The following is a 16,913-nucleotide window of genomic DNA, read 5'->3' on the forward strand; positions in this document are numbered from 1 at the left end:
TAGCCCCTTTTGATGATTTTAAATACAGTTGTTTGGGTTTTTCTCTCCCTTTGTTTGGGAGGATGATGGTTTAAGGATAAACTTTTCAAGTTCATTGTGTTTATGAAGTTCCCAACATCAATCCTAAAGTCTTATTTTGTACAGTTGGTAACCTTCCTTTTATGATCAGGTATGGCCAAAAGTTTTCTTAAATCACATCAACAGGAGTTTTCAAACAATTTTAAAAGGAGAAGAGTATGTCTTGTGATTCTTCCCATCCCTCTGATGGTTTGTGAGGCAAAAGTCCCTACAAAACACCCGGGGAACGCAACTCTTAGTGCCACGATCACACTCACTGCAACCCTCACCCACATTACAAAGTTTCAACCACACCCTAAAATCTGTGATGGTTCTCAGCTCCTCCTCTATCTCAGGGAGGATAATCTCACCTGAGAACTCTGAGCCCCGTTTCGCTGCTGCAAGAACCTAAAACTAGAAGAGGGTACCTGAAGAGTGACCACTGAGGCAGCCTGTTCTCACTGTGTTGCAGTTCACATGAAGGTGAACGGAGTTGCTGGATGGTTCCCACTGGTAGAAATGAGCCTATTAGCAAAGGGAAGAGTCAGTCATTCCTGAGGAAGCCCTATATCCAAATGAGATTAGACATAATATAGAGATACTTAATCTCCTACTACCTAAATTACCTTTATCCCTAAAAAGCCACTCTGGAAACGACACACGAGCAATCATGCTACCATATCTGTGACAAGGACTCACACTCTGGAAGCCCCTTTCTAAACTTGTAGCATTTTGAATACCCTCAAAGGTGGTAAAACTTTATCCTTTAAGGCTGTGGTTCATTCTGCTAACAATTCAGTCATTCAAGATCAAATCTTGTGAACCAGGAGGTATGATCAAGGTAGATACTCTAGATTTTCATCAGCAACCAAGAGAGTGACCACAGAATGACAAATTTTGCATGGCTCATAAACTGGTTCCAAAAAAATGACTGCAGAAAAATAAAGTATTCTGACCAAAAGCAGCATGTTTGGACCAATATCTATTATTTATTGGGCAATTTGCAAAGCACTGTGCAACACATCACACACATTATCTCAACTGTTTCTCATGTGAGCCGTGTGAGGTAGATATTGCATCCACATCTTAGAGAATACAACAGTGTCAAAAAATAAGCCCCTTGCCCATGATCTCACTTCTAGGGTAAAGCCAAAGCGTAATATGCTGCTAATCTGTATCACACACCAGGACAAGCTGCCAGAGATAAAACCTATACCCATGAATGAGAGATCCCTGTTTCCAAAGAGAAGCAGAACCCCTTTGTTTTAGAATCACACAGTACCAATGTCATCACTGTCTGGAAAAAAGGTGTCTCTAAATTCCTCCTTTCAGTTTATGGATTCTGGTAAAATGTCTTCAGAAATGGCATTATCAGTGAGCTGCCCGACAAGTCCCTAAAACAAAACACACAATCAAATGGGACTTTATCTAGAGTTAGTGCAAATTACACTGTTAGGGTTTAGTTTATAGCTATACCCTGCACAGATATGTACAGTAACTTTACGTTCAAAGTTATCACTGTAACAGCAAAAGACAGCAAACCTAACGTTCATCAGTAACAGATTAAATGTGTTATGGTATATCCATTCAATAGAATCTCATGTAGCCAAAAAAGGGAAAGAGGTTTCTTGTTCCTTACATACTGATATGGAATGATCTCCATTAAGGGGGAATAAAAGAGGGGGGAGGGGGGCGAAGGGTGAACTCAATACAGTGTATGATTTGTGTAAAATCTCCCCCACACACACATGTATTTGTTTAGGCAGAGAATCCTTCTCCGAGTATACAGGAGACTGTTGATAGTGCCTGCCTCCAGGAAGAGGAACTAGGAGCTGAAGGACAGGAGTACGAGAGGCCCTTTGCTCTGAGTCACTTTTGTATCCTCACCCAGGGTACAAGTGATGTATATAAACATTTAATTTTTTAAAAATGGACTAATTATATATTTGACAAATTACAATGTGATCTTTCTCTTTCTCTCCTTCTTTCTTAAAGTAACAGAAGTTTACTGAATACACTGCAAGGGGGCAACGGGCAGGACAGCAAAGGAGAGACTGCCAAGAGGTGGTGATGAGGGGCCACAGTTATAGGGAGAAGTAAGGGACTACGGAATTCTCCCTTTTTGGCAATCTCAGGGACCGTGACTGGTTTTAAGTAGCCCATTGGTCGGTTAGGGCCTATGGCTTAATGAGCCTGTTTGCGTCAGCTCGATGGTCACTGTGGGCCCTTTTGCCTTGCTCAGGTTTCTATTGCTCAAGCCTGTGGCCTAAAAGTGGCCTCTCTGTTCCACCCCGACAGATAAACAATGACAAATCTTTGGCGGTTGGGTGGAGGTTTCATCATAGCTTCTTCCTGCTAAATGAGGGACTTAGAGATGTCCCTACCTATGGGTCAACATACAATGGTGATTTCTGATTGCAGGAAAAAAAAAAAAAATCCTCAAGTTTCTCATGAGAATCGCTATAAAGGTATAATGTAAATACATTTTTAATGTCAAGAGGCATAAAATTTCCTTTACAACTTGTCATTTATCCATCATATAACGTCAAATGCACCTGTAATCCCCTAAGATAAGTAGGATTCTTTTGAGGGAAAGGAGCCAAATCAAAGACATGATTAAGGAAAAACATGAATACTAGACTATGAATTCTATGGAGGATAAGGGCCATTATTTTACATTTTTAAACTAACTCCCTAGTTCCTGACAGGGTTCTCAGAATATAGTTTCTCAGTTAATGAGTAGTAAATTGATTTACTGATTAAATTAGCACTTATGGAGCTGTCTGACAACAGTATATAGTAAGTGGATAATTCCGGAGTAACTGGCTTCTGGGCTTTCATTTTAATGACTTTAAAACAACATAATTTAGTACCAAATGTTTAAACACCCATTATAATCGCTAAGCTGTGTAATCAGCATTATTTATGTCTGATCGGCTATACAAAACTCATCAATTTTTCTTTAGAAAAGAGTAGAAATTCCAAGAATAAAGGAGAGACTACAAATTAAAGGTCACATTTACTAATCTAGCACCATAATTCCAGTCTTAGGCCGTCTCAAGTGGCTGGAAGGAGGAAGGGACGAGGTGAGGAAGCTGGAAAAGGGTGGTTCTTAACTTGTGGCCCCATCTGTGCTCTCAGGTAACGCAGGATCTAACAGGAAAATTGCTGAGGCTGGAATTTAAAACAAAAGCTTTTGGTTCAGATGGTAAGGAGGCCCTCAAGAACAGCAGAATCCACACATCCAGAAGGCAGTGCTGCAGTCCGCCTCATGGACTAGGGGGTTTCTTCTTGGCATCCAAGTCCTTTTTAATTTCTTCTAGTTTTTTAGCCAGGTTTGGTATCTTTAAAGAGAAAAAAGATTATTGTAATTTTGCATCAACCTAATCAATAATCTTTTACTTCTCTTCCTCCAACAATAAAGGGTTGTTGTACAAGTCTTTATTTTTCTCTGAAAGTGACCTGCTAAATAGAATTTCTTAGCCTCCTAACTGCATAAGAAGGATCTCAGAAGTTGGAAAGTAATGTATGCTCCCTCCCTGAAAGCCAGATTCTGACTTCTCCTTTTATATACTCACTTAGCACCTCAATCCAGTGCCAAGTAGAAGCTGTACATATAAACAATAAAGGTGATATAAATTAATAAAGCTCCTCCCTAGAAAACCATGTAAGTCAAGTGAAGGTTGATAAAGAATTTCTTTTGTCACATTAAAAGCTTCACCACAAACAGATCAAAAGTTAATATCATGTTTCCCTTCCTTCCCTTTTCCCACCCCTTCCTTCCTTTCCCTCTCTTTACAGTTTTGTCACCTGGTTTTCAACTTCCCATCTATAAAATGAGGCTAATATAACTCCTCACTTCACAAAACTCTGACCTCCTTAACTGAGCTGCATTATAAAGATCCATCACTAAAATTCTCAGTCATTACTACCACGTACCGGGTAGTATGCTACCAATTAGTCTTTAAATTCCCACTTATCACATAATTTTCCATAGAACTGTAAGAAGACTCCAACTTAGTAATTAATTACTCTGGGCTAACAAACATAGTTCAAGATCACAAGACCATCTTAAATTGATGGGATTTTGCCCTCTTGTGGTGATAATGGAGGACAGATGCTTCTGTGAGATGTATTTTTCAAACAATGGACAATCTTTCTACAAAATTCAGGACATTTTCCTCAGGTCTATGGATTTCATTTATGCTGGAAGGCGTACCTGACTTTAACAAAGACAGATCACTACAAATTTGTGACATGGAATCAGGGTGGATATGGATATGGCCACTTACGTCATAGTTCTGAGCCAGATACATTCCAACCACGTTGCCAAAAGTAAATCCAAGCTGAAAGAATAGAACAGGAAGAGTTACACTGGATACCAAGTTCTGTGCCATCTGATACCAAACCAAACTATATAGACAATAGTCTAAGGAGCTCAGGACAGTTCAAGACCCCAGTTTCCAGTCTAGGGCTAGGCAGTATGAGATTCAGTTTTCTTCTATAAAATAAACATAGAAATACTCTCCCAAAAGGTTAAAGAGCATACAAAAGTAAAAATAAATGGCAGCACTAAACAAATCTACCCTAGATTCTCCCTGTCCCCTCACAACCTCCATAAATACTTAACTGTCAGTTCCAGAAACCTAAGCCAAAGAGATGATTTTGTTGTTAAAAGTAATTTGTTTTTTGTCTTTCTTTCTTTTTTGGTTATAAGTATTGTTACTTCTTGCTACATCAAATTAAAAATATCCCATTAAAAAAAGTACTCAGCTAAACTTATTATCTTGGACAATGAAGAGATTTTCACAATTCAATCTCTTCATACCTGAGGCCCAGGGTAACGAAGTGATTTTTTCAGGGTCATTCACAACAAAGGAACACAGAACCTAAATTAGATTCATACTCAAAACCGAAAATGTATCATGACAGAAGAGCATGGGAAACTCTGACATACAACTGAGACAGCATATGGCTTAACACTCTGCCATGGGTGGAACCTAATGGGCAGAACACTTAAGACCTGTGGGGGACAAAGATTCCCTAACCAGATCTTACTCAGTGAGGAGAGACAGGCATGATTTTTAGAGAACTATAAATGCTTATGCCATTGGGTGACTATTTTCCTGAACAAAACCTGTTTCATGAAAATTTAAAGCACTCCATTCACCACAAAAGAACCGAAGCTCATTAAACTTTGAGTTTAATGATGATCCATAATTCCCTGGGGTTTTTTTCCTCCAATAATTAAGAATCTCCAACAGGACGCCTAATTTCTAATTTCATAAATTCAAACTGGCATTTGTTTTTTTGTTTATCATTTTCTCTAATCGGCATTGCTCCTATTCAATACACAGCAGAGTTTAACAGAAAAAGTATGGCATTTAACACCGTCAGTTCTACATGGTGTGGTCGAACCTTCTCTTCAAGTCAGAGATACATATAGGGAAAAAGAATACTGCCTTCCTGAGCTTTAAACACCAAAAGCACAATTTAAATTGGTTGTTAGTTAATTAAGGAGCATAAAAGCAGCTATCCATTCTCTAATCAGAGTCCATTTTCTAATCATTTGATTAATTAGGCACATTCTGTGAAATAATACTTTTACCAAGTTGGCACCAAGAAGCAAAATGATTTTTTTCACTCCTGTGGGTTGAAACCAGGTAGACAAAAGTTTTCCAAATCCAGAAAGAGTATTATATTTACTTGTGGGGGGGGGGGTCAAATGAGAATTTTAGCTCTAACACCAGATAACAGGGTGAAAATTTTCAAGAAAAATAGAATTCTGGTTCTACTACTCACTATCAAGCTGTGTAGCTGTAGCTGATTGGAGTTTCCTGATCTATAAAACATTATACTAACAATGTTCCTTCCAGCTCCAACATTCTAGGATTCCTGGTTCTTACCACGTGTGTCTCAACATAAATATGGCATATCTAATGTTGGCTTCACTTTGGCAATTTCACCAGCACATGAAAAATTGGTAGTTGTTTTAAAACACAAAACAAAACAAAAACTATGGGCCTCTAGACAAGTGCTATCCAATTCCAGTTTCAGAACACCGCCAGGTCTACCACTGGGATATTGTAAAATTAAATACACAACATAAAAGAAATGTTACATATTAAGTGAAATGTTGAGGAAAATGCATGAAGCCAGAAAAGCATTTATATGTTATTCATGGGATGCTCACTAGGCAAGTTTACACAGAGAGAACATTTTAATCTAATAAAAAATATAAAATATAAATCTGAGGAATGGTGACTCATTAGTCTGACAAGTTAGATTGGAGCCAGATTATAGAAGGCCTTCCATGAGTCTGCAACCTCTCTGCAGGCCAAGATTGCTTAACTTCTTCCAGGCCAAGACCTGGACGCCTCCTCAGGAGTCCATCCAGATGGCTGTATGCCACCTCCATGGGGCCCCCTCCACATCACTGATTCCCCCACAGTACTCCGTGCAGAGAAGGCAGTGCAGAAAAAAGAAAAATGACTGCTTCCCAAGCTCAACACTAAATAAATTACTATCACATCCCTTCTGCAATCATATATAGCTGCTTCTCACACGCACATGGGGGATAATAAATGGTAAAAACACCAGAAATGTGGGGACAGAGGAGTGACATGAGCAAAGTGGTTAGAGAACAAATGGGTGGGAGGAAGAGGCTACAGCTAAGAGCCACAGAAGGCAAGTCTAGACCCGCCCAGGGCAGCGTACATAAGAGACAGAATTTTCCAGCTCTACAATTACACCATACACTTAGAATCAGTGAAGCTCCTCAATCTATTACAATTCTGAAACCCAAAACTCTAATCAAACTGTTTCACTGTAACTCAACTGGCAGCAAAATCACACCTGACCTGAACTGATATGATACTATTTATAGTCTATCACATTTCAGTGTGAATACTCACTTTTTGCTACAGAAAAAGCAATCTTTAAACATAGGATCCTGCTCCACATCCCACTGGAGAATATGTGTAACAGTAAATATTTTAATATAGGTCATTAAAGAGTGCTATCCCAGAGTGCTACTGGGTTAAATAACAAGGTATATATACCTTAAACCTTTCTAGACTCTTTTTAAAAAAAAGTCAAATACATCTGGCCCCCAAAGGTTTTGATTAAAAGATTCAAGACCCTTATATACTAAAAATAAATTCATATTCAGCCCTGTGAAGGGATTCTAAAACGGTCCCTACACATTTTAAGAGTTCATACAGGATGTGTAGGAAGAAAAGCTACATTTAAATAAAATAGGTATATAACTGAAGGCAGCAGCCAGTACAGGACCCTGAATGTAACAGATGCAGGAAAAACCAGAAATGGGTCATGCATTAAGTGGCCACATGAATGACACAGAAGTGATTCTTCTAAGAAACCATATGTGAAAGAGATCATTGTACCTCAACTTATTAAAGCCTCTAATTATGCTGAGAAAGTGTTAAAATATAAACTGGGAAGGGAACTGAATGTGGAGAATCAAGGCATAAGGTATGAATGAGGAGGTGATGACTTGACTAAAAGAAATAGGACTGACCAGAAGAGGATGTGAATTTAGAAAAGGAGAGAAATAAGTATGGAGCCCTGGGTAGGGCTGGCTCAGGGACCTCAAAAAGCAGGCAAAGTTTAGTTCCCATGTAACCTCGGTAGGGAGCCAATGGCTACTCTTTACCAGCAACAATACGATAAAAGCACTGCTTTGGAAGTATTCACCTAGCAGCTCTACTCAAAAAAGGCTGAACAATGAATAAGTACAGATCAGAGAAGGCCCAGATTAGTGTGGCAGCAGAAGGGACAGCAAGCAAACATGACTGAATTGTTTTTCTTCTTAAAAGTCAATGATGATGATCGCAAAACAGGCTCTTAACTATAGAGAACTGATGGTTACCAGAGAGGAGGTAGGTGGGGGAATGGGTGAGCACTGAGTAATACACAGAATTGTTGAATCACTATATTGTACAGCTGAAACTAATATAACACTGTAGGTTAACTATACTGGAATTAAAATTAAAATTAAAAAAATAACAAAATAAAAATCAATGATGACCAATGAAATAGAATGTAGAGTCCAGGAATCAACCTTTACATTTATGGTCAAGTGATTTTTTAACGATTTATTTATTTTAGAGAGAGCGAGCAGGGGAAGAAGGGGGAAGGGCAAAAGGAGAGAGAATCCCAAGCAGACTCTCCACCAAGCTCAGAGCTGGACATGGGGCTCGATCGCATCACCTGGAGATCATGACCTGAGCCTAAACCAAGAGTGGATCAATAGACCGACTGAGCCACCCAGGTGCCCCTGGTCAAGTGATTTTTAACAAAGGTGCTAATACATTCAATGGAAAGAATAGTCTTTTCAAGAAATGATGCTAGGACAACTGGATATCTACGTGCCAAAGAGAATACGGACCCTTATCTCACATCATAAACAAAAACTAACTCAAAATGGATCAAGACCTAAATGTAAAAGCTAGAACTATAAAACTCTTGTAAGAACACAAAGTAGTAAATCTTATGACTTTGTATTAGGCAACAGTTTCTTAAACAGGACATCAATAGCACAAAAAGCACAGTTTCTTAAACAGGACATCAAAATTAAAAATGTTTGTCTTTCAAAGAATACCATTAAGGGGCGCCTGGGTGGCTCAGTTGTTAGGCATCTGCCTTCGGCTCAGGTCGTGATCCCAGGGTCCTGGGATCGAGCCCCGCATCGGGCTCCCTGCTTGGCGGGAAGCCTGCTTCTCCCTCTCCCACTACCCCCTGCTTGTGTTCCTGCTCTATCTGTCAAATAAATAAATAAAATCTTAAAAAAAAAAAAAAAAAAGAATACCATCAAGAAAATGAAAAAAAAAAACCCAATGGAATGGAATAAAATATCTGCAAATCATGTATTGATAAAGGACTTGTATCCAGAATATAAGAATCCTTATGACTTAACAATAAAAAGACAACCCAATTTAAAAAGGAGTAAAGGATTTTTCTTTTCAAGATTTTTTTTTGGTGACTAACATAATAAAATTTAAAAAAAAAAAGATTTTTTTTTTTTTTTTAAGATTTTATTTATTTGACAGAGAGAGAGAGAGAGAGAACACAAGCGGGGGGAGCGGCAGGCAGAGGGAGAAGGAGAAGCAGACTCCCTGCCGAGCAGGGAGCCCCTTGCGGGGCTCGATCCCATTGGGATCATGACCTGAGCCAAAAGCAGATGCTTAACCGACTGAGCCACCCAGGTGCCCCAAGATTTTATTTCTTTATTTAAGAGAGAGAGAGAGAGCCAGAGAGGGGGAGGGAGAGGGAGAAGCAGACTCGCCACTGAGCAGAGAGCCCGATGCGGGGCTCGATCCCAGGACCCTGAGATCATGACCCAGGCCAAAGGCAGACACTCAACCCACTGAGCCACCCAGGTGCTCCTGAGCAAAGGATCTGATAGACATTTCTCCAAATAAGATATACATGGCCCATAGCACATGAAAAGATGCTCAATATCACTAATCATTAAGGAAATGCAAATCAAAACCAGAATGAGGTGCCACATCACACCCACCTGGGATGACTTTAATCAAAAAGATAAACAAGTGTTGAAACGGAAGTGGAGAAAGTGGAACCTTCATCCATTTCTGATGGGAATGTAAAATCGTACAGCCACTCTGGAAAATGGTCTGGCAATTCCTCAAAGTTGAGCGCAGAGTTACCATATGATGCAGCAATTTTACTTTAGGGTATATACTCAAGCGAACTGAAACATACATCCACACAAAAACTTGTACACAAATGTTCACAGCAAGATAATCCATAATAGCCAAAAGGTGCAAACAATCCAAATGCCTATAGACTGGTGAATGGATTAACAAAATGTAGTATATCCATACAATGTAATGTTATTCATTACTACTAATTACGTACTAATTCATGCTATAACATGGATGAACCTTGATAACCGTTCTGAGTGAAAAGCAGTCGGAAGAGACAACGTATTATACGACTCCACTTAAAGGAAATGTCCAGCATAGGTAAATGATAAAGACACAAAATAAATTAGTGGTTGTCCAGGTCTGGGGAAGAGGGGAATGAGAAATGAATGCTAATGGATATGGGGTTTCTTTTGGGGACAATGAAATATTGGATATAAAATTATAGTGGTAATGGTTGCCCAACTCTGTGAACATATATAAAAAAACCACAGAATTCTACACTGTAAATGGATGAGTTGTAGGATGTAAATTATATCTTAAAAATATTTTAGGGCGCCTGGGTGGCTCAGTCAGTTAAGCGTCTGCCTTCGGCTCGGGTCGTGATTCCAGGGTCCTGGGATCGAGTCCCGCATCCGGCTCCCTGCTCCTCGGGGAGCCTGCTTCTCCCTCTGCCTCTGCCTCTCTGTCTCTCTCTCATGAATAAATAAATAAAATCATTTTTAAATATCATTAAGATTTGGTAAAATATCAGCTATATGTGATAAAACTGGAAATCAAAGACAACTTCAAGGTTTCTAGATTGGACAAATGTTTGAAAAGAATGGAAATGTTAGAGTGAAAAAAAATGAGGACCACGGAGATAAACCGTTGGCTCTGTGTATGAACACCACAGAAAATCAACTCTTTTTTATGTAAGGACACACGAGCTGTTTAATCACAACCACTAAGTCTTAAAAATAAGAAAGCCAACTCCATAGCAATCTCTTATCATTTGCTGCTCAACCTCTTCCCCAATCAAAAAGTTACATCTGTCAATTAGCAAATAAAGCTACAATTTTTACCCGGGGATGGCTCCTGGCAATAACCCCAACTGAATACCTAACAATTCTGAAACAGGACTCCTCAAATTACATTTTCAAAGAGTACACAACCAAACCCAAATTATGACACAGAATCTGAACCACCTCCTATTTACTGACAAGGGCTTAAGAAATCTAAAAATAATCTCACTAAAAATAAATAACAAAAATAATCTCATTTTATTTAGCAAATATAGCTACAGCTAGCATTCAAAAGGATACCTAAAAACGTTTTATGGTCTCAGGTGAGAAAAGCTACACACTGACAAGAAAACCAGAAGTATACATTATCTAACATTAATAAAAAGACAAATTGATAATTTTATTTCTCCACATAAGTCTAGAGACCTACAGAAGCTCTCTCAAGACTGCTCATCCCAAGGAGGCAAGAAAAAAATTCACCTTTAGTCTTTAAACATTTAAGACTTGTTGTGGAGAAATTATCAACTGTGTTTAGCATCTGCTTCAAGTAATAATAAAACTCATATTCTATACATTAAACCAAAAATCTGCTGAGGATATAACCTATATCTCTTCTACTACCACCACAGAGATGTGCATTTTTAAAATGTAAGCTAGGTTTTATATGCAGTAATTTTCCTTAGATAATGAAGGGGGGGGCTGTTAATTCTTCAATTGAGCCAGTAAATTAAATAGGGACATTCATGAAAAAGATCGCTGTAACACCTGGGAAAGAGGTCCATCAGGTAGAACCGGTCTGGCTATTCTCAAAGGAGCTGATTCAAATATTCAAGTATCTTATGAATATCTGAGTAGTAATCAGGCAAAGGAGGAATATCTAATTAAATAAATAAATCACACAGTATTGACTAAGTGCCATGTGCTTAGGAAATCTAAGCATAAGCTATGTTGCTTCTTCCCCTGGGATTTATGATCTATTCTAGAAAGACAAGACTTTCTAGAAGTGAAGGTGCAGTGAACAATGCATCACCAAATGATGGTCTGAATGGGCCACATAGTTCAAGTGCGTCATGTTAGAAATCTAACGTAATCTCTATAAACATATTACAGGAGAAAAATCACTTGATCATCAGATGGGGAAACAGCATGATAAAATTCAACAGCCAATCACAACAAAAACTCTTAAACTAGAAATAGAAGAGAATTTCCTTAATGTTAGGAAATATCAGAAACACAAACATCGTATTAAAACCTGAGAAGCATTTCCACTAAAAGCAGAAGAAAAAACTAGGATATCTGCTCTCCTATTGGAAGTCCTAACTCGAGACAAGACAGAGAGAGACAAAAATTGGAAAAGAGCACGAAACTGTCATTTTTGCCTTCACTGGAGATATGACTGCCTTCACAGTATTGCATTCATTGATTTACTTCCTTTTTTAAATTTTTTTTAAAGTTTATTTATTTAATCTCTATACCCCATGTGAAACTCAAACTCATGACCCCAAGATCAAGAGCCACACACTCCTCTGACTGAGCCAGCCAGGTGCCCCAATTTTTTTTTTTAATTAAAAAAAAATCTTTTTAAGTAAACTCTATACCCAATGTGGGGCTCAAACTCACAACCCAGAGATCAAGAGTCACATGTTCTACCCACTGAGCCAGCCAGGCACCCTGTCAGTGATTCACTTCCAAGAGAATCTGCAAATTATGGGAGCTAAAAGATAGCTAAGATCGCTAGATACAAAAATCAATACACCAAACTTAGCATTTCTATACATCAGCAATGAATCTGAAAATGTAATTTTAAAAAGGATGCCACTCACAACAACTAAAAAGCACCTGGAAATATAAATACAAAAAACAAAGTGAAAGACTATTACTGAGAAGATAGTAAAACACTGATGAAAGACATTTAAGATGTAAATTAACAGGGAGAAAGATAAGTGATCCATGAGCTTTCTTTATGAAAAGAAAAGTTTATGGGAAAAGATGGGAGTTGAGAATAGTTGGGGAGGCAAAAAAAAAAAAAGAGGACAAAGGGAAAACCAGATGGGAAGGTCTGAAGGCAGGAAGGTCCATAGGTGGTCCAGGTCCATAGGTGGTCCAGATCGGTAAAATAGCCTAGTCAATCTAAAACAGAGGAGGTATGTTGAAAGGCAGTAGTAAGGGAAAATGGAGTCAGATGAACAAATCTTGAAAATCTGATGTGCAAGTGGTTACTATCTGATGTGCAGGGACATAAAGACCATTGACAGTTTCTGATTATGTGAATAAGACAATTAATACTGGATGGTTACTGGGCGCCTGGGTGGCTCAGTTGATTAAGCGACTGCCTTCGGCTCAGGTCATGATCCTGGAGTCCCTGGATCGAGTCCCGCGTCGGGCTCCCTGCTCGGCAGGGAGTCTGCTTCTCCCTCTGACCCTCCCCCCTCTCATGTGCTCTCTCTCATTCTCTCTCAAATAAATAAATAAAACATCTTTAAAAAAAAAAAAAAAATACTGGATGGTTACTCTGGCAGCTGCAAGAGTGGACAGAACACCAAGGGCGTCAAGGGAAACCTAGAACTAGAGAAGACAGCCTTACTTTTCTATGGCTGATCAGACTGGAGCAGGAGTGCCATGTTTCAAAAAAAAAGACTGAAAAACTAGAATATTCAGGGAATAGGCTAACCAGCATGAACCTGAAACCATAAAGAATGGACGGAATGGACGGAAGAATCAGAGATGTTTCGTCTAAAGAAAAGACTAGAGGGGGTCAGGGAGATAGAGAGAGGTACCAAGATAATGCTCTTCAAATATGTAAAGGATTGTCACGTGGATTAGAACTGCTCTTTAGGGGTGGCCTGGGTGGCTCAGTCGTTAAGCGTCTGCCTTCAGCTCAGGTCATGATCCCGGGGTCCTGGGATCGAGCCCCCGTATCGGGCTCCCTGCTCAGTGGGAAGCCTGCTTCTCCCTCTCCCACTCCTCCTGCTTGTGTTCCCTCTCTCACTGTGTGTCTCTCTGTCAAATAAATAAATAAAATCTTAAAAAAAAAAAAAAAAGAACTGCTCTTTAACACCAAGAACTAGTTAGGGAGACACTGACCAAAAATGATATAGATCATCTGAGAAAGTAGAGAGCCTATTTTAAAGGGAGGTGATGAAACATAAACCGGAGGCCCCCTTAGTAGTGGAAACTGACGTGTCAGCATGTTAGCTGAACTCCAGAACCTAAAACAACTCTTCCAATTCAAAACCCACATTCCTGTACCAGCTAAGCTGGTGTAGCTAGTGCAACGGTGGAGTAAAAGACACCTACTCTACAAACCTGGCAGTAGGAACATAAAGATGGAACTTTCATAAGGTGAGTAATGAAGACCCCATGGCTTAAAACAAGAGCTAACATTTAGAGTGCTGTGTGCAAGGTAGCGTTCTCTTCTTTATGAATTAATTTCATAGCCTTATAAGCAGCCTTTTAAGCAGGTACTATTATTGCCCAGTTTATGTTGGGGAAACTGAGGCACAGAGCAGATAAGTAACTTGCCCAAGAGCACGCAGGGAAATATATGTGCTAGGCATAGCAGCTAAATGATATGGAGAATGAAGGAGAGAAATAAATCAAGGATTATGTCAGTATTTCAAATTTGGGACAGCCAGGACTGGAGAACAGAGAAGTTAGGTGTGAGGCGTGCGTTGCAGGGTGGGGAACAGAAGAGGTAATGGGTCCAGACGTGTTGGATCTGAGATAGAGGGGATGACGAGAGATGTTCAGTGGACAAGAGAGGACAGCCAACTGGAACTCAGAAAAAGGGACGCAAGGTAGTCCTGGAAGCAGCAGCAGAGGAGAAAGGTGACAGCATGGCAAGGAACACGGTCCCTGAGGGTGGGTTTGAAGAAAAGAACAGAGTGTCAAGGACTATGCCCTGAGAAAAACCTAGTAACCAAAAGAAGGGAAAAGCAGCCAGCACTAACAGGCGCGATTAGATAGGGCCCCTTCCCAGCTGCTGCACCAAGATACTGATCCCCTCAGCCCTTGGAGGGGCCAGCACCCGAGCCAGTCACCCTCACAGGTTCTCGGTAAAGATAAATCCATGTGTGTTATGTTAAAGAATGTCAGAAAATACAGACACAAACGATCCAAAAGCCAAGGGAGGAGGGATTAAGGAGGTCGTGCTTAAGGGTACCAAGAGCAATAGCTGGTGCCAGTAACGGTCTGACAGGCAGTGTGCACAGAGCTCCCATCCTGTCAGGCTTCCCCTCAAAAGCTTCCAAAGTTTCCTTAAAACAACTGTAGCGAAACCTTAAGGAAGCCTCTGCAGTAAAAGCAAAGGGCAGCAGGACCACAGGAACAAGTTTCTGAGACCGGGATGATGGGCAAATATTTTAATCCACAGAGGAATGAACAATGAAAGCAATAGATAAGCAACCTTAAATCTTAAAAAAAAAAAAAAAAAGCAACTTAGATCTTAAAAAAAAAAGAAAAAATTAATCAACGTCCTCTCAGTCTGTCCATGAGCTACAGCTGCATTAGGCTCAATGCTATCATCTTACACTTTGGAGCTGATGTTTTGTTGTTTTTGTTTTATTTATTTATTTGACACAGCGAGAGAGGGAACACAAGCAGGCGGAGTAGGAGAGGGAGAAGCAGGCTTCCCTCTGAGCAGGGAGCCCGATGGGATCATGACCTGAACTGAAGGCAGACGCTTAAAGACTGAGCCACCCAGGCGCCCACGGGCTGATACTGTTTTTAACCTGAGTGTTTCCTACAACTAAAAGGCAGTAATTATTTCTATTGACTCCTAGTTAGGACACTGGAGAAACTTCCAGAGGCAAAGGAACAGCCCTGTCTTTGTTGGGCAATTTATGTCAAGGACACCTCTTTCCTCCTAAGGATTTAAAAAATCAATTTACCACCTCAAAAAAGACAAAGGGGGCACTTTAAAAAATTCTCTTGGATAAAGCAGGTAACCTTCCGGAGGGCATCTCCTCCCCAGAGCACTCCATTTGGCCACCTGGAAGATAACTGGAACGTTCACCTGCCTCTTAATCAGAATGAAGTTCGGAAGGCACAAACACTTGGAAGAAAGACAGACTCGGACTTGGAAATGTCTGGCGAGGCCTCCGGGAACCTTCACCAGGCAACCTTTGAAATACACTCGGCTGTGCCAGAAAGCCAGTTTTTAACCGAAATAAAGAGCCATGGGATAGAATTTATTTACTCACAGTAACACTCACTTCCCCCCAGAATGAGCCCGCTGGAGGAGTTCCGTGCACACCGGGGTCTGACTCATGCCAGCAACCAGCCATCCTCAAGGCTGGAAGCTATAAAAGGCCTGACGAGGGCTCCCCGAAGCCTCCAACTCTGCCCTGTGCGTCCGCGCCTCGCGAGGTGGCTCACTAACTTAGAGCTCGCTGCTGGCCCTCCCGGCCCTCCCACGTTCCCAGAAAACCCACCAGCAGGGCCGGGGTGGGGCGTGGGGGCAGAAGAGGGGAGCCTACAAGCCATTAGGGGCCCCAACAGCCTTAGCACGAGGATCACCCAGTGCCCGCCGGGACGGCACAGAAGTGGCTGTGAAAATGCCCGCTGACACCTCCAGGTCTGAGGGACTCGGACGACTGCACAAGTACTGGCCACGGGGCTTGGGCCCGGCAGACACCAAACCCCGCAGCCCACCCCGACAGGCGGCGAGCGGGCGCCGCGGGGACCCGCACACACGCCCAGACCCCCCGAAACCCGGCCCTAGGCCGGCTGGACAGGCCTCGGACCCACCCCTGGCCCCTCCTGGGCAGCTCCTCTCACCAGGAACTGGAGCATGGCGTCGGCGAGGAGGGCGCGGAGGGCGGCGGCAGCTCGGTGGGCCGGTCCGAGCCTGCCTCTCCCCGAGCGAGGGGCGGAACCCGCCGTGGGCTTCCGGGTCACGCCCGGCCCCGCCCGCGCCTCCCGCCTCGCCTCGCCTCGCCCCGAGCCGCTCGCGGCGCTCTGCCGCCCACTGGCGGAGCGCCCCGGAATTACCGCCTGGACTGGGGAGAAGGCCCGCGCCCAGGGCAGCCTCAAGTCCCAGGCAGGTCTGGCTGGACAGATTTGATCATTCAGAATCCAGGACGCCAGTCTCCAAATCCCGCTTCTGTAAACCCGGGTCGGGCCGGGGATCTAGATTACTACCAGCGCCCCAACGATTCTGATGCAG

At 41.5% G+C, this 16,913-nt stretch overlaps 1 protein-coding gene across 2 annotated transcripts; it reads right to left on the minus strand.

Moving 5' to 3' along the window:
• Window positions 1-1,021: 1,021 nt before the first annotated feature.
• STMP1 (short transmembrane mitochondrial protein 1) lies at window positions 1,022-16,617 on the minus strand. Of its 2 annotated transcripts, none has more exons than XM_032401507.1 (3): window positions 16,526-16,617; window positions 4,350-4,403; window positions 1,022-3,401 (listed from the first exon to the last, which is right to left on the minus strand). In XM_032401507.1, exons 1-3 carry the CDS (start codon window positions 16,538-16,540, stop codon window positions 3,327-3,329), a joined length of 144 nt encoding a protein of 47 aa, XP_032257398.1. In that variant the 5' UTR covers window positions 16,541-16,617; the 3' UTR covers window positions 1,022-3,326. The 2 variants fall into 2 exon arrangements, with proteins under 2 accessions (XP_032257398.1, XP_032257397.1); XM_032401506.1 differs by having other exon boundaries at window positions 16,496-16,598.
• Window positions 16,618-16,913: the final 296 nt, after the last annotated feature.

The sequence above is a fragment of the Phoca vitulina genome, unplaced genomic scaffold, assembly GCF_004348235.1.
Source record: "Phoca vitulina isolate PV1807 unplaced genomic scaffold, GSC_HSeal_1.0 scaffold4, whole genome shotgun sequence".
Taxonomy (NCBI): domain Eukaryota; kingdom Metazoa; phylum Chordata; class Mammalia; order Carnivora; family Phocidae; genus Phoca; species Phoca vitulina.

Excerpts from the sequence above, each read along its gene's own strand:
- STMP1 (XM_032401506.1), bottom strand. The coding sequence starts at position 16,540 with ATGCTCCAGTTCCTGGTGAGAGGAGCTGCCCAGGAGGGGCCAGGG. Across the intron at positions 4,404-16,495 it reads CTGCCCAGGAGGGGCCAGGG|CTTGGATTTACTTTTGGCAA; the intron begins GTGGGTCCGAGG and ends CTATTCTTTCAG. Across the intron at positions 3,402-4,349 it reads ATCTGGCTCAGAACTATGAC|ATACCAAACCTGGCTAAAAA; the intron begins GTAAGTGGCCAT and ends TTCTCTTTAAAG.